Source organism: Phalacrocorax carbo, chromosome 5 (genome assembly GCF_963921805.1).
Source record: "Phalacrocorax carbo chromosome 5, bPhaCar2.1, whole genome shotgun sequence".
NCBI lineage: Eukaryota > Metazoa > Chordata > Aves > Suliformes > Phalacrocoracidae > Phalacrocorax > Phalacrocorax carbo.
In genome coordinates, this window is record NC_087517.1 from 71,952,234 (window position 1) to 71,972,323 (window position 20,090).

The following is a 20,090-nucleotide window of genomic DNA, read 5'->3' on the forward strand; positions in this document are numbered from 1 at the left end:
GTGGAAAAAAACCCAATCACATCAGGATCGACCGAGGGGCCTCCATTAGGAGGCTGATGGCTCCTCTGCAGGCTGAGGGAGGCCGAGGAGGGGCCGGGGGCCGCTAATGGACGGGCAGGGAGTGAGCTCAGCTGCTGGCCCCCGTTCAAGGAGGGGAGCGAAGCTGCGGCCGGCAGCAGGGAAGGAGGGCTGGCGCAAGCCGGCCCCGAGGCCCCACTGCCGGGGGAGGAAGGAGGGGGAACAGCCCCGCTCCCTCCCCAGCTCTGCACCCACACTCACGCCCTCGGTGGGGTTTTTTTATTCAATCCGCGTTGCCATGTGAACGAACCCAAAATACAAAAAGAAAAAAAAAAAAAAGGAAAGAAAAGAGACGGAAACAAACCCGAGTATTTAAAAAAAATAAATTGCTGCGAAACAGGGCTGAGGTGGGACCGAGGCCCCTCCAGGGCCTCCCTCCTTCACGGGGTCTCGCTCCCCCAGCCAGGCACTGAGGGCTTGGGCAGGGGGCCAGGGGCCCTCCAACCCCACGCCCGTGTCTCCCCACCCTTGGCATCATGGTGAGGCGGGCTGGGAGCCAGCCGGAGCCCGAGACCCAGGTCCCTTGCCACGGGGCTGGCCTGCCCAGTCCTCTCGCCCGTCGGGGAACCAGCCTGGAGCCAGCTGGGGACAGGGCTAATCCGAGCCGGACGCAGATTCCTCCGAGCTGGGGGGCAGGCTGGCGACTCCCTCCTCCTCCGAGTCCTGCGGGCAGGGGATGAGGTCAGGGCAGCAGGGGATGAGGTCAGCTCCCACCCCCCGCCTCTCCTGTGCCCCGCAGCAGGGATGGGGTGACAGCGGTGACCTGGGAACACACGCAGCCACAGCCAGGCCCCCACCCACAGGGATGTGACCAGCGTACCACAGACAAGAGGTGCCAGAGGGTCCCAGCCCCTGCAGGGGTGGGATGAGCAGGCACCCTCCAGAGAGACCAGCAGAGCGTTCCCCCCGGGGAAGATGGGCCAGGAGACACACCCCAGCCAACCCACCAAGAGCCCTACCTCCTTCTTGCTCTCTCCAGAGGAGCTCTCGTCACTGGAGACAAATTCCTTGCTTTTGAAACTCTCGCTCATGTTCTTGGCAGGGGACTTGGTGGAGGACAAAGACTTGGAGGGGGCTCCTTTCTTCTCCACTTTCCCCTTCATCTGCTTCTCCTGCTTCTTCTTCTTCTTTTTAGACCTCTCCCTGCATGTGTGTTGGGAGGGGGGACAGGAGGGGAGAAGCATTACCCCACTGACAGCCCACCAGCCCTGGCCCTAGCCCCAAAGAGCCAAGGACACCCATCACACACACCCCAGCCCTGGGGAGGCCCAGACACCATGATGGGTGGGGAACGGCCCGATTTCAGAGGGGCGAAGCTCTGCCACCCCTCCCGCCAGCCCTCTCTGCTCAGCACACTCACATCTTGGAGCTCTCTGACTTGCTGCCCACGCTGTACTCCTTCATGGCCTTCTCGTAGTCCCTCCTGGCATCTTCTGCCTTGCGATCCCACTCCTGCAGCAAGAGGACAAGGTTAGCAGGGCCTCCTCTCCCCCTCCACCACCACCTGCACCCCCAGAGCCCAACACCATCTCACCCACACCACACCAGCGCTCCTACCACATCCCTCGCCACCTCGGATCAAGCCTACGCTCACCCAGCAGCTCACCAGCCCAAAGACATCACCTCCCCACCGCCGCACTCCTGTCCTGACCTCCCGACTACGAAGCACCAGGCTGCCGAGAGCAAGCGAGGGCGTGCCAGGCCTCCACATCTCCAGCCTCAGCTCTCCCCACCAGCAGAGCAACCCAGATGCCCCATCCCTCACCTCTTTCTTCTCCTTGGACATGGCTTTCCAGAGCTCCCCAGCCTTCTTGGACAAGTCTGTGATGCTGATGCCAGGATGGTCTGACTTGATCTTCTCACGGTTGGCGTTCAGCCAGAGCATGTAAGCTGACATTGGCCGCTTAGGAGCGTTGGGGTCTTTCCCCTTCTTGCTCTAGGAGGCAGGGAGCGAGAACAGGCGTGAAAGCGTCAGATGGCAGCACTCACTAAAGACCTCGGGACCTGGGGTTGCCCTGAGACAAAGGGCTGGGTCTCAGCTCGCCACCTACATCCCACCAGCAATTCAGCTACACCACCAGGGGAGACAGGTTGTCAGGTCACACCAACAAAAGCCAAAAGGGGAGGTTGTTGGAGACAAGTCCCCCAACAACCAAAAGGACCGGCTAGGCGTGGGGCCAGCGCACCCTTTGCAAGAGGCTCAACCTAAGCTCATCTGCAGAGGCAGCGACGTCAGGCGTGGACACCTGCCTCAGCCAGGGCAAAGCTCGAGGTGGTGCCACCAGATCAGACCACGGCAGGAGGCTGAGGTGAAGCGGCTCAGCTGATGGGCTGCGACGCGCATCTCCCCGGTGCGGCTCCCGATGGGGAACCGCCACCCATGCTCCAGGAGCAGGTCCTGCTCTCCACAATCCGCCTGCAGCAACCCCTCACCTCCAGCTGCTTCTTGCGGGGCTTGCGGTCTTTGACAATCTTGGCCTTCTTGGCTGGCTTCTTCTCGTCCCGGTCACTGTCACCGTCACCGCTGGAGGAGCTGGCCGAGGCGTTGCTGTCAAACCTGTGTGGAGGTACTCAGCTTCAGTGACAGCTCCAGACCCCCACCCCAAAAAGGTGAAGCATGAGGTGGGGAAGACGTAGCAGCAACAAGCAGGCAGGAAGACTTGCCCCTGAACTCTCCCAACCTCCAGCAACCCATAATTCAGAGACTTCCTGAGCTGAAGCTGTTGTGTTCATGCTTAACAGCTCTCAGGGGATTCTCCTTCCACGAACACGGCTCATCATCTTCCCACTTCCTGTAAATTTTAGGCATTCACAACGCCACGCGGCTCAACTGCACCAAGATCCACCTCCTCCCGTTGGGCTGAACCCGTGCTCACCAGCACAGGCACAACAGCCCTTCGCGCTGGTGCAGAGGCTGCCGAGGCCTCACCCAGGAGCCACCTGACCCCCCAGTCGCCCTTCTCGACCCCTTTCAAGCTGTGTAATGTCATTGTCGCAGAGAGTGCCCAGAACTGCACCCGCTTCTCAGGATTTTTAAGTCCATGCCTTTATAAAGTGATACCGGCCGTGCCTGGAGCATTCCCCAGGGCTCACACAGCCCAACGCCGCCACTGCCCCCATGACACCCTCAAACAGCACCTTCCAGAAGGCCCCCCTAGACAGACCCCTACCCAGCCTCTACTCACTCTTCAGCCACATCATCATCCTCTTCTCCAGGGTTGAAGGACTCATCTGGAAGGAGAGAGCACAGGGGTCAGCTTATAGCAACGCGAGGATGGACAGGACTTCACTGGAGGCAGGGGAAGAGGCCTGAGTGCCAAAGACCCCCCCCAACAGCCCCTCACGGCTGCCCAGCCTCAGCCCTCACCAGTCTCCTCCCCAGAGCCGTCGCTGCTGTCGTTGGCATTCTCCTCCCGGATCTTGCCCTCCTCCTTCATCCTCTCCAAGTAGGCATCGTGCTGGTCCTCGTCGGAGTCAGCATATTCGTCGTAGCTCTGCTTCATGCCCTGTGGAAGAGACGACATGAGAGCCACTCCCTGCACTCCCCCCGCCTGCACACAACCCCCCTCTGGAAACTGCAACTCCTGGCATGCTCCTGAGCGGGCACGGCCCCTGGGCAGGCCCCAGATGCATGCAGGGGGCAGGGGGACGGGACACCTGCCACGTCCCCTCCTTATCCCTGTCAGGGCTCCAGAGAGAGGGACAGAAAAGTTATCTGAGTTAGGGGGGGCCCCCTCTCGCAAATCATGCCAGAGTTACTGGGTTTAGTCAGGGACCACCACGGCCATGCAAAGGAAACCTGCACCAGGAGGAGGAAGAGGAGAAAGAGGAAGGGGTATCGCACGGACCTTTTTCCTCTACAAGGGCAAGGAGAGAAAAGAGAGGTGAAAAAAAGGGAAAAGCAGCAAGATTTTGGAGAGAAGACAGCCCCCAGCTCCCTCCCCACCCCAGCCAGCGGGGCAGCGCGTCCAGTGGGGCACAGGGAACAAGCCCGGCTCAGCAGGTACCTCCTTGAGGCCTCTGTTCTTGATGTTCAGCTTCTTGGCATTGACAAAGTCGAAGAGCTTCCCGTACTCCTCCCTGCAGGACAGACGGGGCAGTCAGGGACAGGAGGCAATCAGGGTGCCAGCGGCACAGAGAGCAGCCCGGCGAGAGCTTGCCCGGGCCCCGCGCCCACCTCTCTATGCTGCTGAAGGTGTACTGCGTGCCCTGCTTGGTCTCGATCTCGAAGTCGAAGGAGCGGGTGGTGGTGGTCCCACGGGCAAAGTTGACAAAGGAGATCTCGTCGAAGCGGATGTGCACAGGCGGCTTGTGCACGTAGATGAAGCCACGCTCCAGCGGGTAGAGGAGCCCCGAGCTGGCCTTGTAGGAGCAGGTGATGCACTGGGCTCCGGAGTGTCTGCGAGAGCAAGCATGGCTGTCTTGCACCCACAGGGAGCAAACACCCTCCCCACGCCCGTCCCCACGGCAAGACAGAGGACTCTGGCAGCCTGGAGAAGCCCATCAGCTGCTCCCCCAGCATGAGGTGCAAATCTCTCAGAGCCCCTTCTCCCTGACCACAGGAACAAGACAGAAAGAGAAGGGCCAGTCCTGCTGCCAGGCAGGGAGGGGTCTCGAACAGCTGCCCTCAGACTACCAAATGAGCAGCTTCCCCTGCCCAAGGGAGGGCAAGGCACTCTTTGCTTCTCTCCTGATCTCCGCGCCCTTTCCTGCAGCAGGAGGATCCCACATTCCACCACCCGCACCCCCCTCGGCTGGCAGCAGCATGCCTCACCCCTGGAAGTTGCCAGGCACTGTGATCTTGCGATTCACCAGCGCCTTCATGACACGGCTGACCATCTCGTAGAGGGAGCCCGACATGTTCTTGGTGAGCCGCCCCTCGAAGCGTTTCTCCACCTCCTCTCTGCGTGGCCAAAAGAGAGAGAGCAACAGTGAGAACGGAAACCCAGGAGGTTCGTTACCTCCCTCCCAGCTCCCCAGAGCCCCCAGGTGCAGGGAGGGGGTCAAGGAAGTGGCCTGGCAGGAGAGGAACTTACTCGTTCATGTTGAGGGTCAGGGAGATGTCCTCATCCTTGGAGAAGAGCAGGATAAGGAAGTGGTAGCGGGTCTGGCCTTGCTTTATTGGGGGGTCCAGGCTGATCTGAAAAGAGAAGAGGAGACAAGGACCTGAAATCCCCTGAACCCAATGCTTGTCACTCTTCCCCAGGGGCAGGAAGACCCCTCACCCCCTCCTCACCACAAAGAACATCTGCCGCTGGTCCTTGTGCGGGAGCAGGAAGAGGCGCAGCACAGTCGTATAGGGGATCTTGTAGTCGAAGGTCTTGCCGTGGAGGTGCAGGAAGGTGGGGTAGATGCGGATGTCGTATCGCCCACGAGGCGTCAGACACTGCAGCTCCCGGAAGATGCAGATGGCATCGCCAGTGGCCTGGATCACGTCCGCCTTGGAGAGGACGTTCTGAGCGAAGGCCTGCAAGGGAAGGGAGTTACGGCCAGGTGAGGGTACCCAGCTATCCCCTCTGCCTGACCTGCCGGATGCCCACTCACCTCCACAGGGTCCACGCCGTCCTCCTGGGTCGGGGGCACGTAGAAGCGAACCTCCATGAGCGAGACCTCTGCATCATCGTTCTGGTGGAACTCCAGCGTCACCTCGTTCTTGCCCGTCGTGCACTGAGAGACGTTGCTGAGGGGGATCTCGAACACCGGCTGCTCCCCGATGTCAAAGGAGAGCAGCTGCCCTGCAGGTGTGCAGGGGAGGCATGACCCTGCTGTGACAGGCTGCAACTACTGCACTACGAGGCAGGGACAAGAATCTAAACCCCACAGCGCAGACCCACAGTATCCTCCTAGATCCCGTCTCCAGCAGCAGCGTTGGTCTCCTCCCAAAATCTAGCAATGCCTCTCCTCTCCAAGTTCCTGTGCTCCCTCCCAAATCTCCAGGCTTTCTCCTTCTCACTACAGCCCCAGAGATCGATACTGATTAGAACAAACGGGAGAGAACCATCATGTTCCCCCCGTCTCCGACCAGGGAGGAGCGTCCCCCAGCTCCCCGGGCTCCCTCAGGAACCAGCAGGCTCTCCCAGGTGCTCACAGCTCCCATGCTGACCTTTTTTACGCTGAGCGTTCCCTGCCTCGAAAACCCTCCCCCTGGACTTGGGGCCCGCAGGTATCTCCTGCTTTCCTGGGATGACCACCATCCTCGCTGTACCCGAGGACACCACCAGAAATCGGCTGCCACCCAGGGCTGGGTGCTGCAGGAACAGCCATGCTGGTGGGAAACCGTCCCAGCTACCAGAGCAGCCCCACCGCCACAGGCCACACCCAGCACGGAGGTTCCCCCACGCCAGTAACGGTGCCACCACGACTCACCTCCAAACCTCACGGTCCCCCAGTTCCAACCCTTCACGCACAGGTCCTTCTCCGCCAGCTCCAGGCGATAGTGGGCCTTGAAGAAATCTGAGAGCTTATCAAATTCCTGGGCAGAGAAGGAGGGAACGTCCGTCAGAAACCACCAGGTATGGGCGGGGGATGCCCAGAGCCTGTAACTGTGATGCAGCCCCCCAGCACAAGGGAAGTAGCAAGAAAAACAGGGGTCAGCGCTATTCTTAGGGGGTCGGTGCTGTGAGACTCACAGTGAGCACAGCTTGATACCAGACAAACACAAGCCAGCAAGAGAAGAGCCACCAGCCAGGGACAAGGACGCGGCAGGTGGGCAGGTGCCGGGGGACTCACCGATTCCCGGAAGCCATCGTATTTGTAGACGTGTCCATTCTTGGTGAGCAGCTTGAGGCCGTGACCGAGCGCCACGCGCCGCCACACACCCTCAGCCAGCTCCGAGGCCTGGATGTTGTCCACCTTCCCTGTCTTGCTGTTCTTGAAGATGACACCCTGGCGGCTCAGCCGCAGCCGCCCATCGTTCTGGCGGGAGAGGGAGGTGTGAGGCAGGGGCGGCTCACCCCACACACAGGGGCACAGCCCAACGGCACCAACAGGCTCCAGAGCAGGGAACTGCGCCCTTGGTGTGCAACAGGCAGCTGCACAACCCCTCCAGGTAAAACAAGGCGACTTCCCCGACCGCCAACCAGCTTTAGCCCTCATACACTCCTCGCCACCTGAATTCTGGATTCAAGGGGCCACGAGACAGTCGCCAGCACCCTCGGTGCCACTACACTGCTGTAGCCCTGTTGGGCTTTCGGGGACAACATCCCAAAAGCCAGAGGGTTAAGGGTGACCCAGACACACTCATCACCACCGCAACACGCCCCCACCCGCTCCCCGGCGCTGGAACACGCCGACAGCCGACACACAACCCCCTCGCCGCAGCTACGCTGGACGCACAGAGCTGGCATCCCTTCTCTCTCCTCCTGGAAGCATTCCCAACCGCAACCCTGCTCGCTCCGCAACGGGCTGGCACTAAAAGCCCCCGTTGATGCTCCAAAACACTTCAGCCCCGGAAAGGAGGCGCCTCCGCTCCCCGCTTCTAGGCAAGATCAGCAAAACACCCTGTGCCAGGACGAGGCAGCGGCAGAGCCGCCAGGGCAGGGGAAGCGCCCTGCGGCGTTTCGGCTGGGCGAGTGGGTCTCAGCGCGATGTGCCACCCGCCGAAGCCCCAGAGGGTCTCCCTGGGGACCGCATCCCCCCTCGCTCACCATGGATCCCTTCACCTCCTGGTATATCTCGTTGAACTCCAGCGTGTCGGCCATGGCGGCTGGGGGAGGCGGCGGCACCTGGGGTTTGGGAGGGGAAGGAGGCCAAGCGCAGCGAGTCGTTCAGTTCCCCCCCCAGCCCGGCATGCCCCGGGCCAGCCGCAGGTGGGGACAGGGACAGAGCAGCTGCGGAGGAAGAGGAGGGTGAGCACAACTCCAAGGAGGCTCCCCGGGGGGAAGATGGCTGCTGGCCCTCCCCTGCATAGCCATACCGGCGCCTCCAGAACCAAACCTCCATCCCTCCAAACCAGCTCCCGCCCCCAGCCCCGCTCTCCTCACCCCCCCAGGACGCTGCGCCTCGGGGGAATCACGCGAGCCGCTCGCGGGGGGTGACCCAGACATGCCCGAAGCCCTCCCCCCACTCCCCCTCCCCCCGATATGCCCCGGCCCAGGGCCTTCCCCTGCGCCCCCACCACCACCACACCGTGTCCCCCCGCCACCCTCGCTCCCTCCAGCCCTGCCCTCCCCGGTGCCCCGCCCCGCACCCCAAATCCCGTCCCCAAATCCCCCTCGCCCTGAGTTCCCCGCGAGGCCAAGCGCCTCTCCGGGCCCCCCGCGCCATCCCGGCCCCCCCCTATACCGGGCCTGCCCCCCAGCCAGCCCCGGCCCCCCCACCATGCCGACCCCCCAACACACTCCGGCCCCCCCACCATGCCGACCCCCCAACACACTCCGGCCCCCCCACCATCCCGGGCCCCCCCACCCCGCCCCGCCCCCCCCGGGCCTGCCCCCCCGCCATCCCGGCCCCCCCCGCACCGCCGCCACTTTTCCCGCCTGCGCAACACGAACCTCGCGCGGAGCCTCCCCCCCGCCGCCGCCGCCGCTGCCGCCGGAAGCCGCCCCCACTTCCGCCATAGAGAGGAGCCGCTCTAGGCGCCACCGCGGGGCGCGGGAGGACCGCGCGGCAGGGACGCGGGCGGGATTATAGAGCGCCCGGAGGGCTCTGGCTAGAGAGGCGGCAGGGTCCCGCGTCCGCCCCGCCATCGGGGCGGGGTGGGGGGAGTGCGGCTAGAGCGGCCGCTTGCCAGGGCCTCACCCGCCGCGCTGCCCCGCCGGGCACCATAGAGAGGCGGTGGCGGGGGTGGGGGGCCGCTGGTCGAGGGGCCGCGCCCCCATTGGTCAGTGTCGGGCGATTCCCATGACGTAACCGCGGGGGCCCCCAAAGCGGGGCACCCCCAAACCTGAGGGCCGCACAGACAGGGCACCCACCACACGAGCCCCCCCGGGACCCCCCAAACCCGGGCACCCCAAGCTCGGGGCAACCCCCCCACCCGTGGGGTCCCCTCCGAACCCCCCTGCGCACCCCTACGCGGGGATCCCCCGGGCCCCGCCCCTATGTGGGGGAGAGGGGACCCCCCAGGCTGGGGTGGGGGCGACCCGGCACAGCCCGCCCCCCATCGCCCCCATCCGACCTCCTGGGAAGGGGGGTGCGACCCCTCCCCCCGCGGCGATGCCTCCGCCCCCGCCCCCCGCCCTGCCCCTCCCACCTCCCGCCCTGCCTGCACCACCCCCCGCTGCCCGTACCCTGCCCGTACCCTGCCCGTACCCTGCCCGTACCCTGCCTGCTGCTGCCCTGCCCCTCCCGCAGCCCCCCGCTGCCCGTACCCTGCCCGTACCCTGCCCGTACCCTGCCTGCTGCTGCCCTGCCCCTCCCGCATCCCCCCGCTGCCCGTACCCTGCCCGTACCCTGCCTGCTGCTGCCCTGCCCCTCCCGCAGCCCCCCGCTGCCCGTACCCTGCCCGTACCCTGCCCGTACCCTGCCTGCTGCTGCCCTGCCCCTCCCGCATCCCCCCGCTGCCCGTACCCTGCCCGTACCCTGCCCGTACCCTGCCTGCTGCTGCCCTGCCCCTCCCGCATCCCCCCGCTGCCCGTACCCTGCCCGTACCCTGCCTGCTGCCCCCGCCCTGCCCATGCCCCCCCCGCGCCCCGGCACCCGCTGGGTGACCGACTTCTTCTCCTACGAGACCACCAAGTCCGTGGTGGTGAAGAGCTGGGTGGTGGGGGCTGTCAACCGCGGCGTGCAGCTCCTCATCCTCGCTTACTTCATCGGGTGAGACGCCCCCCTCCCCGCCACCCCTCCTCGCCCGGGGCATCACTTGCGGGTGACGAGCGGGTGGTGCCCAGGTGACAGGGGGCTGCTCCGAGTGCAGCCAGGGGGTGACAAGGCAGACGGGGTGACGGCGTGTGGCAGTGGGGTGAGAGCCTGGGCGGTGGTGCGGGGACAGGGGGTGGCCGGGTGACAGCGTGGGTGACATGTTGGGGACAGCCAGGAGAGTGTGCCGGTGCAGTGACAGGAGGGTGGTGGTGGCGATATGTGTGACACAAGGGGGACAACAAGGAGAGCATCTCGGTGCAGGTGACAGGTGGGGACAGCGCCAGCATGGGTGACAAAGAGGGGCGGGAACAGCAGCACAGCCACAGCGGGTGACGGAGGGGGTGTCTGACCCCAGCTGCTCCCTGGGGGGAACAGTGGCCACCGGCAGCGCACGGGCGGGTGACAAGCGCCTGTCGAAGGACCGTCAGCCGCTCGCTCCGGCAGCTCTGGGTGGGTGATGGGGGGGCCCAGGCAGGTCCCATGGGGTGTCGGGGGTGGGTGTCCCCACCGTCACCCTCTGTGGGTGTTGTCCCAGCTGGGTGTTCCTCCATGAGAAAGCCTACCAGGTGCGGGACACCGTCATCGAGTCCTCGGTGGTGACCAAGGTCAAGGGCATCGGGCGCTATGCCGGCCGGGTGCTGGATACGGCCGACTACGTCACCCCCCACCAGGTGACGGGGCGCGGGGTCCCTCCCTTGCCGCGGTTTCCCCGGAGCAGAGGGCGGTCAGGGTGAGGGTGACGTCCCCTGCAGGGCACCTCGGTGTTCGTGGTGGTCACCAAGCAGATCCTGACGGAGAACCAGGCCCAGGGCGTCTGCCCGGAGGTACGGGGCCGGGGGGTGGCGGGCGGGGGGTTCACTGGTGTGTGTCCCCATGCCCCCCGCCCAGGCTCACTGCCACCCCGCAGAGCGAAGCCGAGTACCGCTGCATGGCCGACCGCGACTGCCGGAGGAAAAGCCCCACGACGGGCAGCGGTGAGGGGGACCCCCACCCCGGGGATGGGGGGGCCGGGGGGCCAAGGCCGCCCTGCTGGCCGTGCTGACGGGGGCTCCGGCAGGGGTGCTGACCGGCCGCTGCGTCCCCTACAACGGGACCCTGCGCACCTGCGAGATCCAGGGCTGGTGCCCGCCCGAGGTGGACACCGTCGACGTGTGAGTGTGACCTGGGGGGACACGGGGGGCTGGCAGGCATCAGGGGTCTGCGCCCCGCGGCCCCAGTGACACCCCCTTTCCCCCCTAGACCCGTCATGCTGGAGGCCGAAAACTTCACCCTCCTTATCAAGAACAGCATCCGCTTCCCGCTCTTTGGCTTCGAGAAGTGAGGGGCAGCGGGGATATGGGGACAGGCAGGGGGCCATGTCCCCCCCAGCCCGGCTGGCTGATGGCCATGTCCCCCCGTGTCCCCCCAGGGCCAACCTGCCGCCTCCCGGCAGCGGGGGGGAGCTGGGCCGGTGCCGCTTCCACCCCGAGCGGCAGCCCCTCTGCCCCATCCTGCGGCTGGGGGACGTGGTGCGTCTCGCCGGGCAGGACTTCCCCACGCTGGCCGCCACCGTGAGCCGGGGCACGGGGACACGGCGGGTGGGCTGAGGGACGTGGGGACGCCAGGACGTGGGGACATGGGGATGGAGCTTTGAGGATGGGGGACGTGAGGACGTGGGGACACAGAGATGTGGGACGTGGGGATGCGGGACTGTGAGACATGGGACATGGACCTCGGGGACACAGGGACGTGAGACGTGGAGACCTAAGATGTGGGGATGTGGGGACACGGGGATGTGGGACGTGAGGATGCGGGACATGGGGACACAGGGACAAGGGGCGTGGGGATACAGGGGTGTGGCATGTAGGGGACGGGATGAAGGGACACAGGGATGTAGGACGTGGAACTTGGGGACACAGTGATGTGGGACTTGGAGATGTGGGGGCATAAGGCTTGGGATGTGGGGCGTGGGGCGGACGGATGTGGGGCGTGGGGTGCAGGGGCGCAGGGCTGTGGGACTTAGGGTCATGGGGATGAGGGGTATGGGGTGCAGGGATGTGGGGACACGGGGATGAGGGACGCAGGGCGCAGGGACGTGGGGTGCAGGGGTGCAGGGACATGGAGACATGGGGACACGAGATGCGGGTGCGTGGGCCGTGGAGCATGGGGACAGGGGGCCGTGGGACGGGCCGTGGGGACGCCGTGTGCGGCTCACTGTGGCGCCGGGGGCAGGGAGGGGTGCTGGGCATCAAGATCGGGTGGGTGTGTGACTTGGACCGTGCCTGGGAGCGCTGCCTGCCCCGCTACTCCTTCACCCGCCTGGACGGCCTCGCCCGCTCCCCTGCCTCCGGCTACAACTTCAGGTAGGGCACGCGCCGCCGCACGGGGACACACGTGTCACACGCGTGTGCGCAGCCCGGCACGGCCCCCGGCCCCGCATCCTCGCACAGGCACGCCAGGTACTACCGCTGGCAGGACGGCACCGAGCGCCGCACCCTCACCAAGGCCTTCGGCATCCGCTTTGACGTCCTGGTGTACGGCAACGTACGTGCGGGGCTCGGGGCCGCCCGGGGACCCCATAGGGGGACCGTGGGCAAGTGGGGACCTCCCACCAACGGGGGTCTCTGCACCCCCAGGCTGGGAAGTTCGGCATTGTCCCTACACTCATCAACACGGTGGCAGCTTTCACTTCCATCGGCGTGGTGAGTTGTGGCCGTTCTCAGCCCCCATGTGGTGGCATCTCCCTAGGAGCGGGTGAGGGGGCCTTGGGAAAGGCCCTGTGCACCCCACAGGTGTGGGGCAGGGGAGGACAGTGATGCCCCATAGTGATCAGGAGGGGGATGGTGGAAAACTCCATAGTTGTGGGGCAGGGGGATAGAGGCAAAGCCCCAGGGCGACAGAAGCCTGGCTCCATGGGGGGCTGTGGGGTGCCAGGGGGTGCCTGATAGTGTGGGGGCCCCCAACCCCAGTGCTGCCACCCCCATGCTGCTACCCACAGGGCACGGTGCTGTGCGATATCATCCTGCTCAACTTCCTGAAGGGAGCCGAGCACTACAAGGCCCGCAAGTTCGAGGAGGTCAGCTGTGGGGCTGAGGCTGCCGTGGAGCTGGGTCCACACCAGGGCCACCACTGGGGGGGCCTGGATCGGGCCACACTGGGGGATGTGTGGGGCTGGCTGTGGGGGGATGTGCAGGCAGTGCCCCTCTGCCCCCCCAGGTGCCCTGGCTATGGGGTAGGGACTAACCCAGTGCCCGTTCCCTGCCCCACAGGTGCCAGAGGCTGGCGTGCCCGCGCCCCCCACCAGCCCCACGGCATGTCCCCCTGGGGCGCTGGGGGGCTGCAGCCGAGACAAGCAGTCCACCGACTCGGGCACCTTCTCCCTCGGCCTCTAGCCCTGGGCACCGTGGGGCAGCCCCCCACCTACAACCGACCAAGGGGACCCCTGCACCCTCCCCCTGCAGCGCCCCATGGCTGGCACCCCCTTTCCTGCGCTGCCTACGACGTCGGGGCCATGGGGGTGGCAGCAGCGGCACAGGGGACAGGGCACTGTGTGGCACTGGGGGTGGCAGGGGGACACAGGGGCCATGGGACAGCCCCCACAGGCCACCCAGGAGCGGACCAGGGCTGGGGTGCCTGGGGTGTGGGGTCAGGGTACACAGCCCCCTCGGCGCCACCGCGCTGACCCCTGGTGCCTCGTGACCCCAGCACGTGTGTGCCCAGTACCACCGTGGGAACCTGGCCCCCATCCGCAGCCCGCTCATCTGCACCGCGGCCATCGCCCACAGCTGGGTGGGGGGCCCGCTGGGACCCCCGCCAGGCTCCTACTGCTCGCCCTGTCCCAGTGTCCCCAGGGAGACTCAGCCCCTTTGTCCCCACAACCCAGGTGCCCAGCGCTCCCCTCAGCAGGTGCCACGTGGCCGGGGGTCCCACCTCACACCCCCCGGGTCCCTGCAGCCCCCGCGTCTCCGGCCGCGCGGTGGGTGCTGTTGGGTGCCGGGAGTGACCCCCTGTCCCCCCCCACATAGGTACTGGGGACACGTGGGCAGCTGGGGGTGGCTGGCCTTCACCTGCCCATACTGAGGGGCTCAGGCCCCAACTGGTGCCCCCCACCTCTGCGACCCCCCAGTACCTCCCTGCTCCCAGCCGGCCCCACACTGGGGGGCTGCACCCCCCACCCCAATAAACCTTCGGCTCACAGCACCCATCTGTCTCCAGCCTGGGGGGGGCAAGGGGTGGTTATGGGGAGTCTGATGGGAAGGGTTGGGGTGCAGGGGCAGAGGAAGGGGAGGTCAGGGTGATGCCACTGATCTGGGGGTGGCACCACAGCCCCCGGGGAGGGGACCCTGTGCCCCCCATTGCCCACGCAGGGGCCGTGCAGGATGCAAGGGACACCCCTGTCCCAAACCTCCCCCCACTGTGCACCCCAGAGTGCTTCTCACCGCCCCCGTTACAGCCCCAGCACCCACGCGAGAGCCCCCAAGGACCCCCCACCCACCTGCCCAGGGCGCAAACACAGAGATGGGTGCTGAAAGCGGATACTTTATTGAGACCTGGGGTGGGGGTGCAGTCCCCTGCCGTGGGGCCAGCAGTGGGGGCCAGCAGCAGGGGGGTGCCCGCGGGAGGCACAGGGCCGGGGGGCACGTTGGGGGAGCTGAGCCCCTCAGTACTCGCAGATAAAGGGCAGCCTCACACGGCAATTCAGGCTCCTCCAGCGCCCGTCTGCAGAGGGGAGAGGGGGCTCAGCCCTGGCACGCAGACCCCAGGGACCCTAAACCCCCAGGGACCAGCCCCAAACCCCCAGGGGCCCGACCCTGGCCCCCCTGGTGCCAGCCCCCCACACTGCCATATAGCAGCCCCCCGCCCCACAGGTACCACCTCCCCACCCTGAGGCCCCCCCAGCATCCTCCCCACTCACCCACTTGCCCATGGGCAGAGGGTCCCAGCACAGCCCCCCCAAGGCCCTGTGAGCCCCCCGCGCCCCCCATGCCGCCCATGCCCCCCGGCCCACTGACTGTTGGTGCAGAGGGAGGTGCAGTAGCGGTGGGAGCGCAGTGGGTAGCCGGGCAGCCAGTACGTGTAGTCCCAGCGGCTCCTGTCTGCCCACCGGCAGTACACGATCCTGCCCTGCGCAGGGGGGTCAGGGCATGGAGACACCCCCCGGCACCAGGTGTGGGGGGTCCGGGGGGTGCGGGGGTGGGGGGCGGGCTGGGACACCCAGGGGTGTGCACTGGGGACACTGGGACAGGAATGGGGACACCGGGACAGGGCTGGGGCACCCAGGGTGGGCACTGGGGACACCGGGACAGGGCTGGGGCACCCAAAGATGGGCACTGGGGACACCAGGACAGGGCTGGGGCACCCAGGGTGGGCACTGGGGACACCGGGACAGGGCTGGGGCACCCAAAGATGGGCACTGGGGACACCAGGACAGGGCTGGGGCACCCAGGGTGGGCACTGGGGACACCGGGACAGGGCTGGGGCACCCAAAGATGGGCACTGGGGACACCAGGACAGGGCTGGGGCACCCAGGGTGGGCACTGGGACAGGGCTGAGGCACCCACAGGCTGGCGCACTGGAATGGGCTGGGGCACCAAGGGGTGGACGCTGCGGACACCGGGACAGGGCTGGTGCCCCCAGGCCGGGAAGGGTGCGATGAGGCTGGGGTGGGGAGGTGGGCGCGGGGCGGGGTCCCTTACCAGGGGTCTGGTGACGGCCCCGATCCAGACCTGCCCGCGGTTGGTGCAGAGCCGCGCCAGGCGCTGCAGGGAGACGTTGGTGTGGTAGCTGTGGATGGAGACCAGGCGCCCGCGGTAGCACCGTCTACAGACGCGCTGTGGAGGGTGACACGCAGTGGTTACGGGGACGCCGGGGTGGCACGTAGTGCCCCTGAGCCCAAAGCCCCCCTGCCCGTCCCCTGCCCACCTGGGCACTGCGGAAGGTCCGGCAGCGGGTGACGATGACGTAGCGGAAGGTGGTGGCACCCAGCGGGTCGGGGATGCTGACTGCCCGCGTCTCGCTCTCCAGCGGGCACCGTTCATCCTCCTCCGGCACCTCCAGCGTCGCCTCCTTCTCGGGGCTGGCAGGGGCTGGGGACACCGGTGGGTGTCACCCCAGGCACCCGGAGTGCGGGGGAGCAGGGGCTGTCCCCACGGTGTCCCCGCAGGGTGGGCAGCGGCGTGGCGGGCACTCACCGGGGTGGCTGGCGGAGGCCGTGCCCAGCAGGGCCAGGACGAGGAGCAGGCAGGGATGCATGGCGGGGCTGGGGACACCGGCCGGCCTGGGGACACCAGCACCCGTGGGCACCCTTGGGAGATGCCACGTTCCCCAGTCACCCTCTGCCACCCTGGGGCCACCCCCATGTCCCTGGTGACCCTCTGATACCCCCATGTCCCCAGGGAACCTTTGCCACCCCCAGTGTCACCCCGTCCTCCCCACGTCCCCTTTGCCACCCTCCCATGCCCCAGTGTCCCTCTGCCACCCCCATGGCCCCCAGTCCCCCTGTGCCCCCCACGTGCCTGGTTCCCCGCTGCCACCCCCAGGGTCCCCCATGGCCCCCTGGTATCCCAGAGCCACCCATCCCAGCTCAGGGACAACCACCCCCGCCCCGGCAGCTGGGGGGGCTGAGCCCACCCCAGCGTCACCCTGTCCCCACTCCTCACCGGGGACTTGGGCTCTGCCTGCTGCAGGCTGGGGGGCTCTGCCTGCTGTCACCCTTATAGTGGTGACAGGGCCACGTGCCCCCAACCGCAGCCTTGCGCCACCCCAGCCCCAGCCCTGCTGCGGCCCCCACCCGCCAACCGCTGGGCACCGGGGGGGCAGGGGGCTCCCCGGGGGGGCCCTGCCTGCACCCTGCCCGGCTGGTGCACAGGGAGCACAGGGCCCCGGGGAGGGGGCTGCTGGGTCTGGGGTGCCCAGGGGAGGGGTCTGCGGGGGGTGTGGGGTGCACATGGCCCCGGTGAGTGGGCTGCTGGGGGGGGGGCTGCACAGGGGAGGGGGCTGGCGGGGGGGGGTGGGGAGTGCACAGGGCACACTGTGGGGGCCACTGGGGTCTGGGGGTGCACAGGGCACAGGGGTGGGAGTTGCTGGGGTCTGGGGTGGACATGGCCCCAGCGAGGGGACTGCTGCGGTGGGGATGCACAGGGGAGGGGGCTGTGGGGGGTGGGGTGGGGTGGGCATGGCCCCAGCGAGGGGGCTGCTTGGGTCTGGCTGGGGGCGCACAGGGCACGGGGGTGCGAGTTGCTGGGGTCTGGGGTGCACATGACCCAGCAAGGGGGCTGCTGGGGTGGGGATGCACAGAGGAGGGGGCTGCAGGGGCGGTGGGGCGTGCACTAGGCACAGTGTGGGGGCTGCTTGGGTCTAGGGGTGCACAGGGCACAGGGTGGGGGCTGCTTGGGTCTGGGGGTGCACAGGGCACAGGGTGGGGGCTGCTGAGGTGGGGGGTGCACAGGGCATGGAGGCATGGGGTGTGGGGTGAACAGGAGAGGCGTGCAGGGGGCACAGGAGAGGGGGCTGTGGGGTGCTGAGTCATGAGCCCCAGGGGGCCCGGGGGGGCAGGCTGGGGGGCCTGTGGGCCAACGGCCTGGCCGGACCCTGGGGGCCGCGGCCGTTGGGGAGGAAACGGCCCTTGGGCAAGCGCTGCCCGGCGGGAGATGGTATCAGCACCCCAACCTCCACCCCAGCACGCCCAGCGACCCCCAGCCCCACCCCCAGCCCTGTGCGCCCCAAACCCCCGCAGCACCCTCTCATGTGCACCCCACAAACCCCATCCTGCAGCCCCCTGTCCCCATCCCCAGGGGCCCAGTGGGTGCCCCACGTGCTGGCCAGCGCCAGGCAGGGCGCAGCAGGACCCCCCCGGCGCCCCCCACGCTCTCCCCAGCAGTTGGCAGGTGGGGGCCGTGGTGGGGATGGCGCAAGGTGGCGGTGGGGACACGTGGCCCCATCATCCATATAAGGGTGGCAGCGGGCAGAGCCCCCCAGTCCCCAGGTGAGGAGCAGGGATGGGGACGAGACAGTGGGGTGGGCTCAGCCCCCAGCCATCAGGGCTGGTGGCCGCGGTGGGTGTCCCTGAGGCTGGCACGGGTGGCTCTGGGGTGCCAGGGTGACACGTGGGTGATGGTATGGCACAGAGTGCCCAGGGGACAGGGTGGCCCCAGGGATTGTGGTGGGGAACCAGGGACATGCGGGGAACAGGGGGGCTGGGGGCCATGGGGTGGCAGCAGGGGCAGAGGGGACAGGGCACAGGGTGGCACTGGAGATGGCAGAGGGGCAGTGGGGACACGGGGTGGCACTGGGGGTGGCAGAGGGACATGGGGGTTGTGGAGTGGCAGGAGGGTGACAGGGCTGTGGGGGTGGCACCAGGGTGGCAGAGGGACACTGGGGCATGGGAGGGTGGCAAAGGGGACGTGGGGAGGACGGGGTGACTCTGGGGGTGGCAAAGGTTCCCTGGGGACATGGGGGTGGCCCCAGGGTGGCAGAGGGTGACTGGGGACGTGGCATCTCCCAAGGGTGCCCACGGGTGCTGGTGTCCCCAGGCCGGCCGGTGTCCCCAGCCCCGCCATGCATCCCTGCCTGCTCCTCGTCCTGGCCCTGCTGGGCACGGCCTCCGCCAGCCACCCCGGTGAGTGCCCGCCACGCCGCTGCCCACCCTGCGGGGACACCGTGGGGACAGCCCCTGCTCCCCCTGGGCCCCACAGCCACCCCGGGCACCTGGGAGAGGTGCCATGCTCACCCCGCTGGGCCGACGCCACGTGTCCCAGGGCTGGCGGCGGGTGGCAGAGGGACCCCCCCCGGCGCCAGCCCTCACCCCGTCCCGTACGCCAGCCCCCCGCCGCCCCCGGGAGGTCCCCGCAGGCACGGCTGAGGAGGCCCACAAGTATCGCTACTCGGTGGTGGCCAAGCTGCGCACCTACGCAAAAGCCCAGGTGAGGGGGACGCGGGTGCCCGGCGGGAGCCCGGCGGGCGCAGCAGGGTGCCAAGCCGTGCCCTGCCCCACAGCGGTACTGCCAGGAGGTGCTGAGTGGGCAGCTGGCCTCGGTGCACAGCACCGCCCGCAACCAGGAGCTGCTGGGGCTGGCACGCACCTACGTCCGCGGCTTGCTCTGGATCGGGGCCGTCACCAAGTGCAGGGTGAGGGGGGCCTGGCCCCCACCCAGGGTGCGGGGAGCGGGGCTGCGGCTCAGTGTGGGTGCTGGGTGCTGGTTACAGCTAAGGGGTGCTGGGGCAGGGTGCTGGGACTGAGGGGGGGCTGTGGGGGGCTGGGGCTGGCTCCGGTGCAGGAGCTGGTGCTGGGGCTGGTGCGGGGAATGGGTGCTGGGGCTGGGTCTAGAAGTGGGCGTGGGGGGCTGGGACTGGGTGCTGGGGCTGGTTTTTGGGGGAGGGGGGCTGGGTACAGGGGGCTGGGGCTGGGTACCGGGTGCTGGGGCTGTTTTTTGGGGGTGAGGGGCTGGGTACAGGGTGCTGGGGCTGTTTTTTGGGGGCGAGGGGCTGAGTGTGGGATGCTGGGGCTGGGTAGAGGGTGCTGAGACTGGGTACAGGGTGCTGGGGCTGTTTTTTGGGGGTGAGGGGCTGGATACAGGGTGCTGGGGCTGGGTAGAGGGTGCTGGGGCTGTTTTTTGGGGGTGAGGGGCTGGGTGCTGAGGCGGTGCTATGGCAGGGGGGGAGGTGGGTGTCGCAGTGGGAGGACTCCAGCCCCTGGAACTACGCCAACTGGGCACCCACCAACCCCATCCACCTCTTCGCCACCTGCGCCACCCTCAGCACCTTCGGTGAGGGCACCTGCACTCCCACCCGCTGCACCGGGTCACCCGGGCACTGTGGCGGGGCACAAGGCCACTGGTAGCAATGGGAGGGGGCACTGGGAGGGGGCACAGGCCACTGGTGGCAATGGGAGGGGGCACTGGGAGGGGGCACAGGCCACTGGTGGCAATGGGAGGGGGCACTGGGAGGGGGCACATGCCACTAGTGGCAATGGGAGAGGGCACTGGGAGGTGGCACAGGCCACTGGTGGCAATGGGAGGGGGCACTGGGAGGGGGCACAGGGCACTGGTGGGCCCTGGGGCCACCCGGTAGCCCTGACGCTGGTCTCTGTCACCAGATGGGCTTTGGAGAAGCAAGCTCTGCTTCCAGCGGCGCCCCTTCATCTGCCAGTACTGAGGGCACCCAGGGGTGCTGCCATGGTCCGCTCCAGTCCCTAGGGACCCGCAGTAGCCCCATCCCTGACCCAGTAAACCAGAGGT

The 20,090-nt window shown here is 67.6% G+C and overlaps 4 protein-coding genes across 6 annotated transcripts; 2 read left to right on the top strand and 2 right to left on the bottom strand.

Moving 5' to 3' along the window:
* Positions 1-282: 282 nt before the first annotated feature.
* Positions 283-8,710, bottom strand: SSRP1 (structure specific recognition protein 1). Of its 2 annotated transcripts, none has more exons than XM_064453191.1 (17): positions 8,571-8,710; positions 7,725-7,907; positions 6,808-6,993; positions 6,445-6,550; positions 5,623-5,813; positions 5,315-5,545; positions 5,115-5,218; positions 4,853-4,981; positions 4,256-4,477; positions 4,086-4,158; positions 3,446-3,584; positions 3,264-3,309; positions 2,512-2,635; positions 1,844-2,014; positions 1,439-1,530; positions 1,038-1,221; positions 283-741 (listed from the first exon to the last, which is right to left on the bottom strand). In XM_064453191.1, the coding sequence occupies exons 2-17, from the start codon at positions 7,776-7,778 to the stop codon at positions 673-675; spliced, it is 2,121 nt and encodes a 706-aa protein (XP_064309261.1). In that variant the 5' UTR covers positions 7,779-7,907; positions 8,571-8,710; the 3' UTR covers positions 283-672. The 2 variants fall into 2 exon arrangements, with proteins under 2 accessions (XP_064309261.1, XP_064309262.1); XM_064453192.1 differs by having other exon boundaries at positions 8,538-8,573.
* A 735-nt stretch (positions 8,711-9,445) lies between these two features.
* P2RX3 (purinergic receptor P2X 3) lies at positions 9,446-13,367 on the top strand. 2 transcript variants are annotated; one of them, XM_064453193.1, is made up of 12 exons: positions 9,446-9,831; positions 10,412-10,547; positions 10,629-10,700; positions 10,784-10,850; positions 10,934-11,027; positions 11,116-11,193; positions 11,285-11,426; positions 12,088-12,218; positions 12,306-12,399; positions 12,492-12,557; positions 12,854-12,931; positions 13,125-13,367. In XM_064453193.1, the coding sequence occupies exons 1-12, from the start codon at positions 9,692-9,694 to the stop codon at positions 13,245-13,247; spliced, it is 1,221 nt and encodes a 406-aa protein (XP_064309263.1). In that variant the 5' UTR covers positions 9,446-9,691; the 3' UTR covers positions 13,248-13,367. The 2 variants fall into 2 exon arrangements, with proteins under 2 accessions (XP_064309263.1, XP_064309264.1); XM_064453194.1 differs by lacking the exon at positions 12,854-12,931.
* A 1,020-nt stretch (positions 13,368-14,387) lies between these two features.
* PRG2 (proteoglycan 2, pro eosinophil major basic protein) lies at positions 14,388-16,107 on the bottom strand. Its single transcript, XM_064453292.1, has 5 exons — positions 16,047-16,107; positions 15,778-15,941; positions 15,552-15,686; positions 14,868-14,979; positions 14,388-14,574 (listed from the first exon to the last, which is right to left on the bottom strand). The coding sequence occupies exons 1-5, from the start codon at positions 16,105-16,107 to the stop codon at positions 14,516-14,518; spliced, it is 531 nt and encodes a 176-aa protein (XP_064309362.1). The 3' UTR covers positions 14,388-14,515.
* Positions 16,108-18,411: 2,304 nt separating this feature from the next.
* LOC135313658 (proteoglycan 3-like) lies at positions 18,412-19,738 on the top strand. Its single transcript, XM_064453293.1, has 4 exons — positions 18,412-18,472; positions 18,676-18,776; positions 18,850-18,981; positions 19,508-19,738. The coding sequence occupies exons 1-4, from the start codon at positions 18,412-18,414 to the stop codon at positions 19,691-19,693; spliced, it is 480 nt and encodes a 159-aa protein (XP_064309363.1). The 3' UTR covers positions 19,694-19,738.
* The last annotated feature ends 352 nt before the right edge of the window (positions 19,739-20,090 follow it).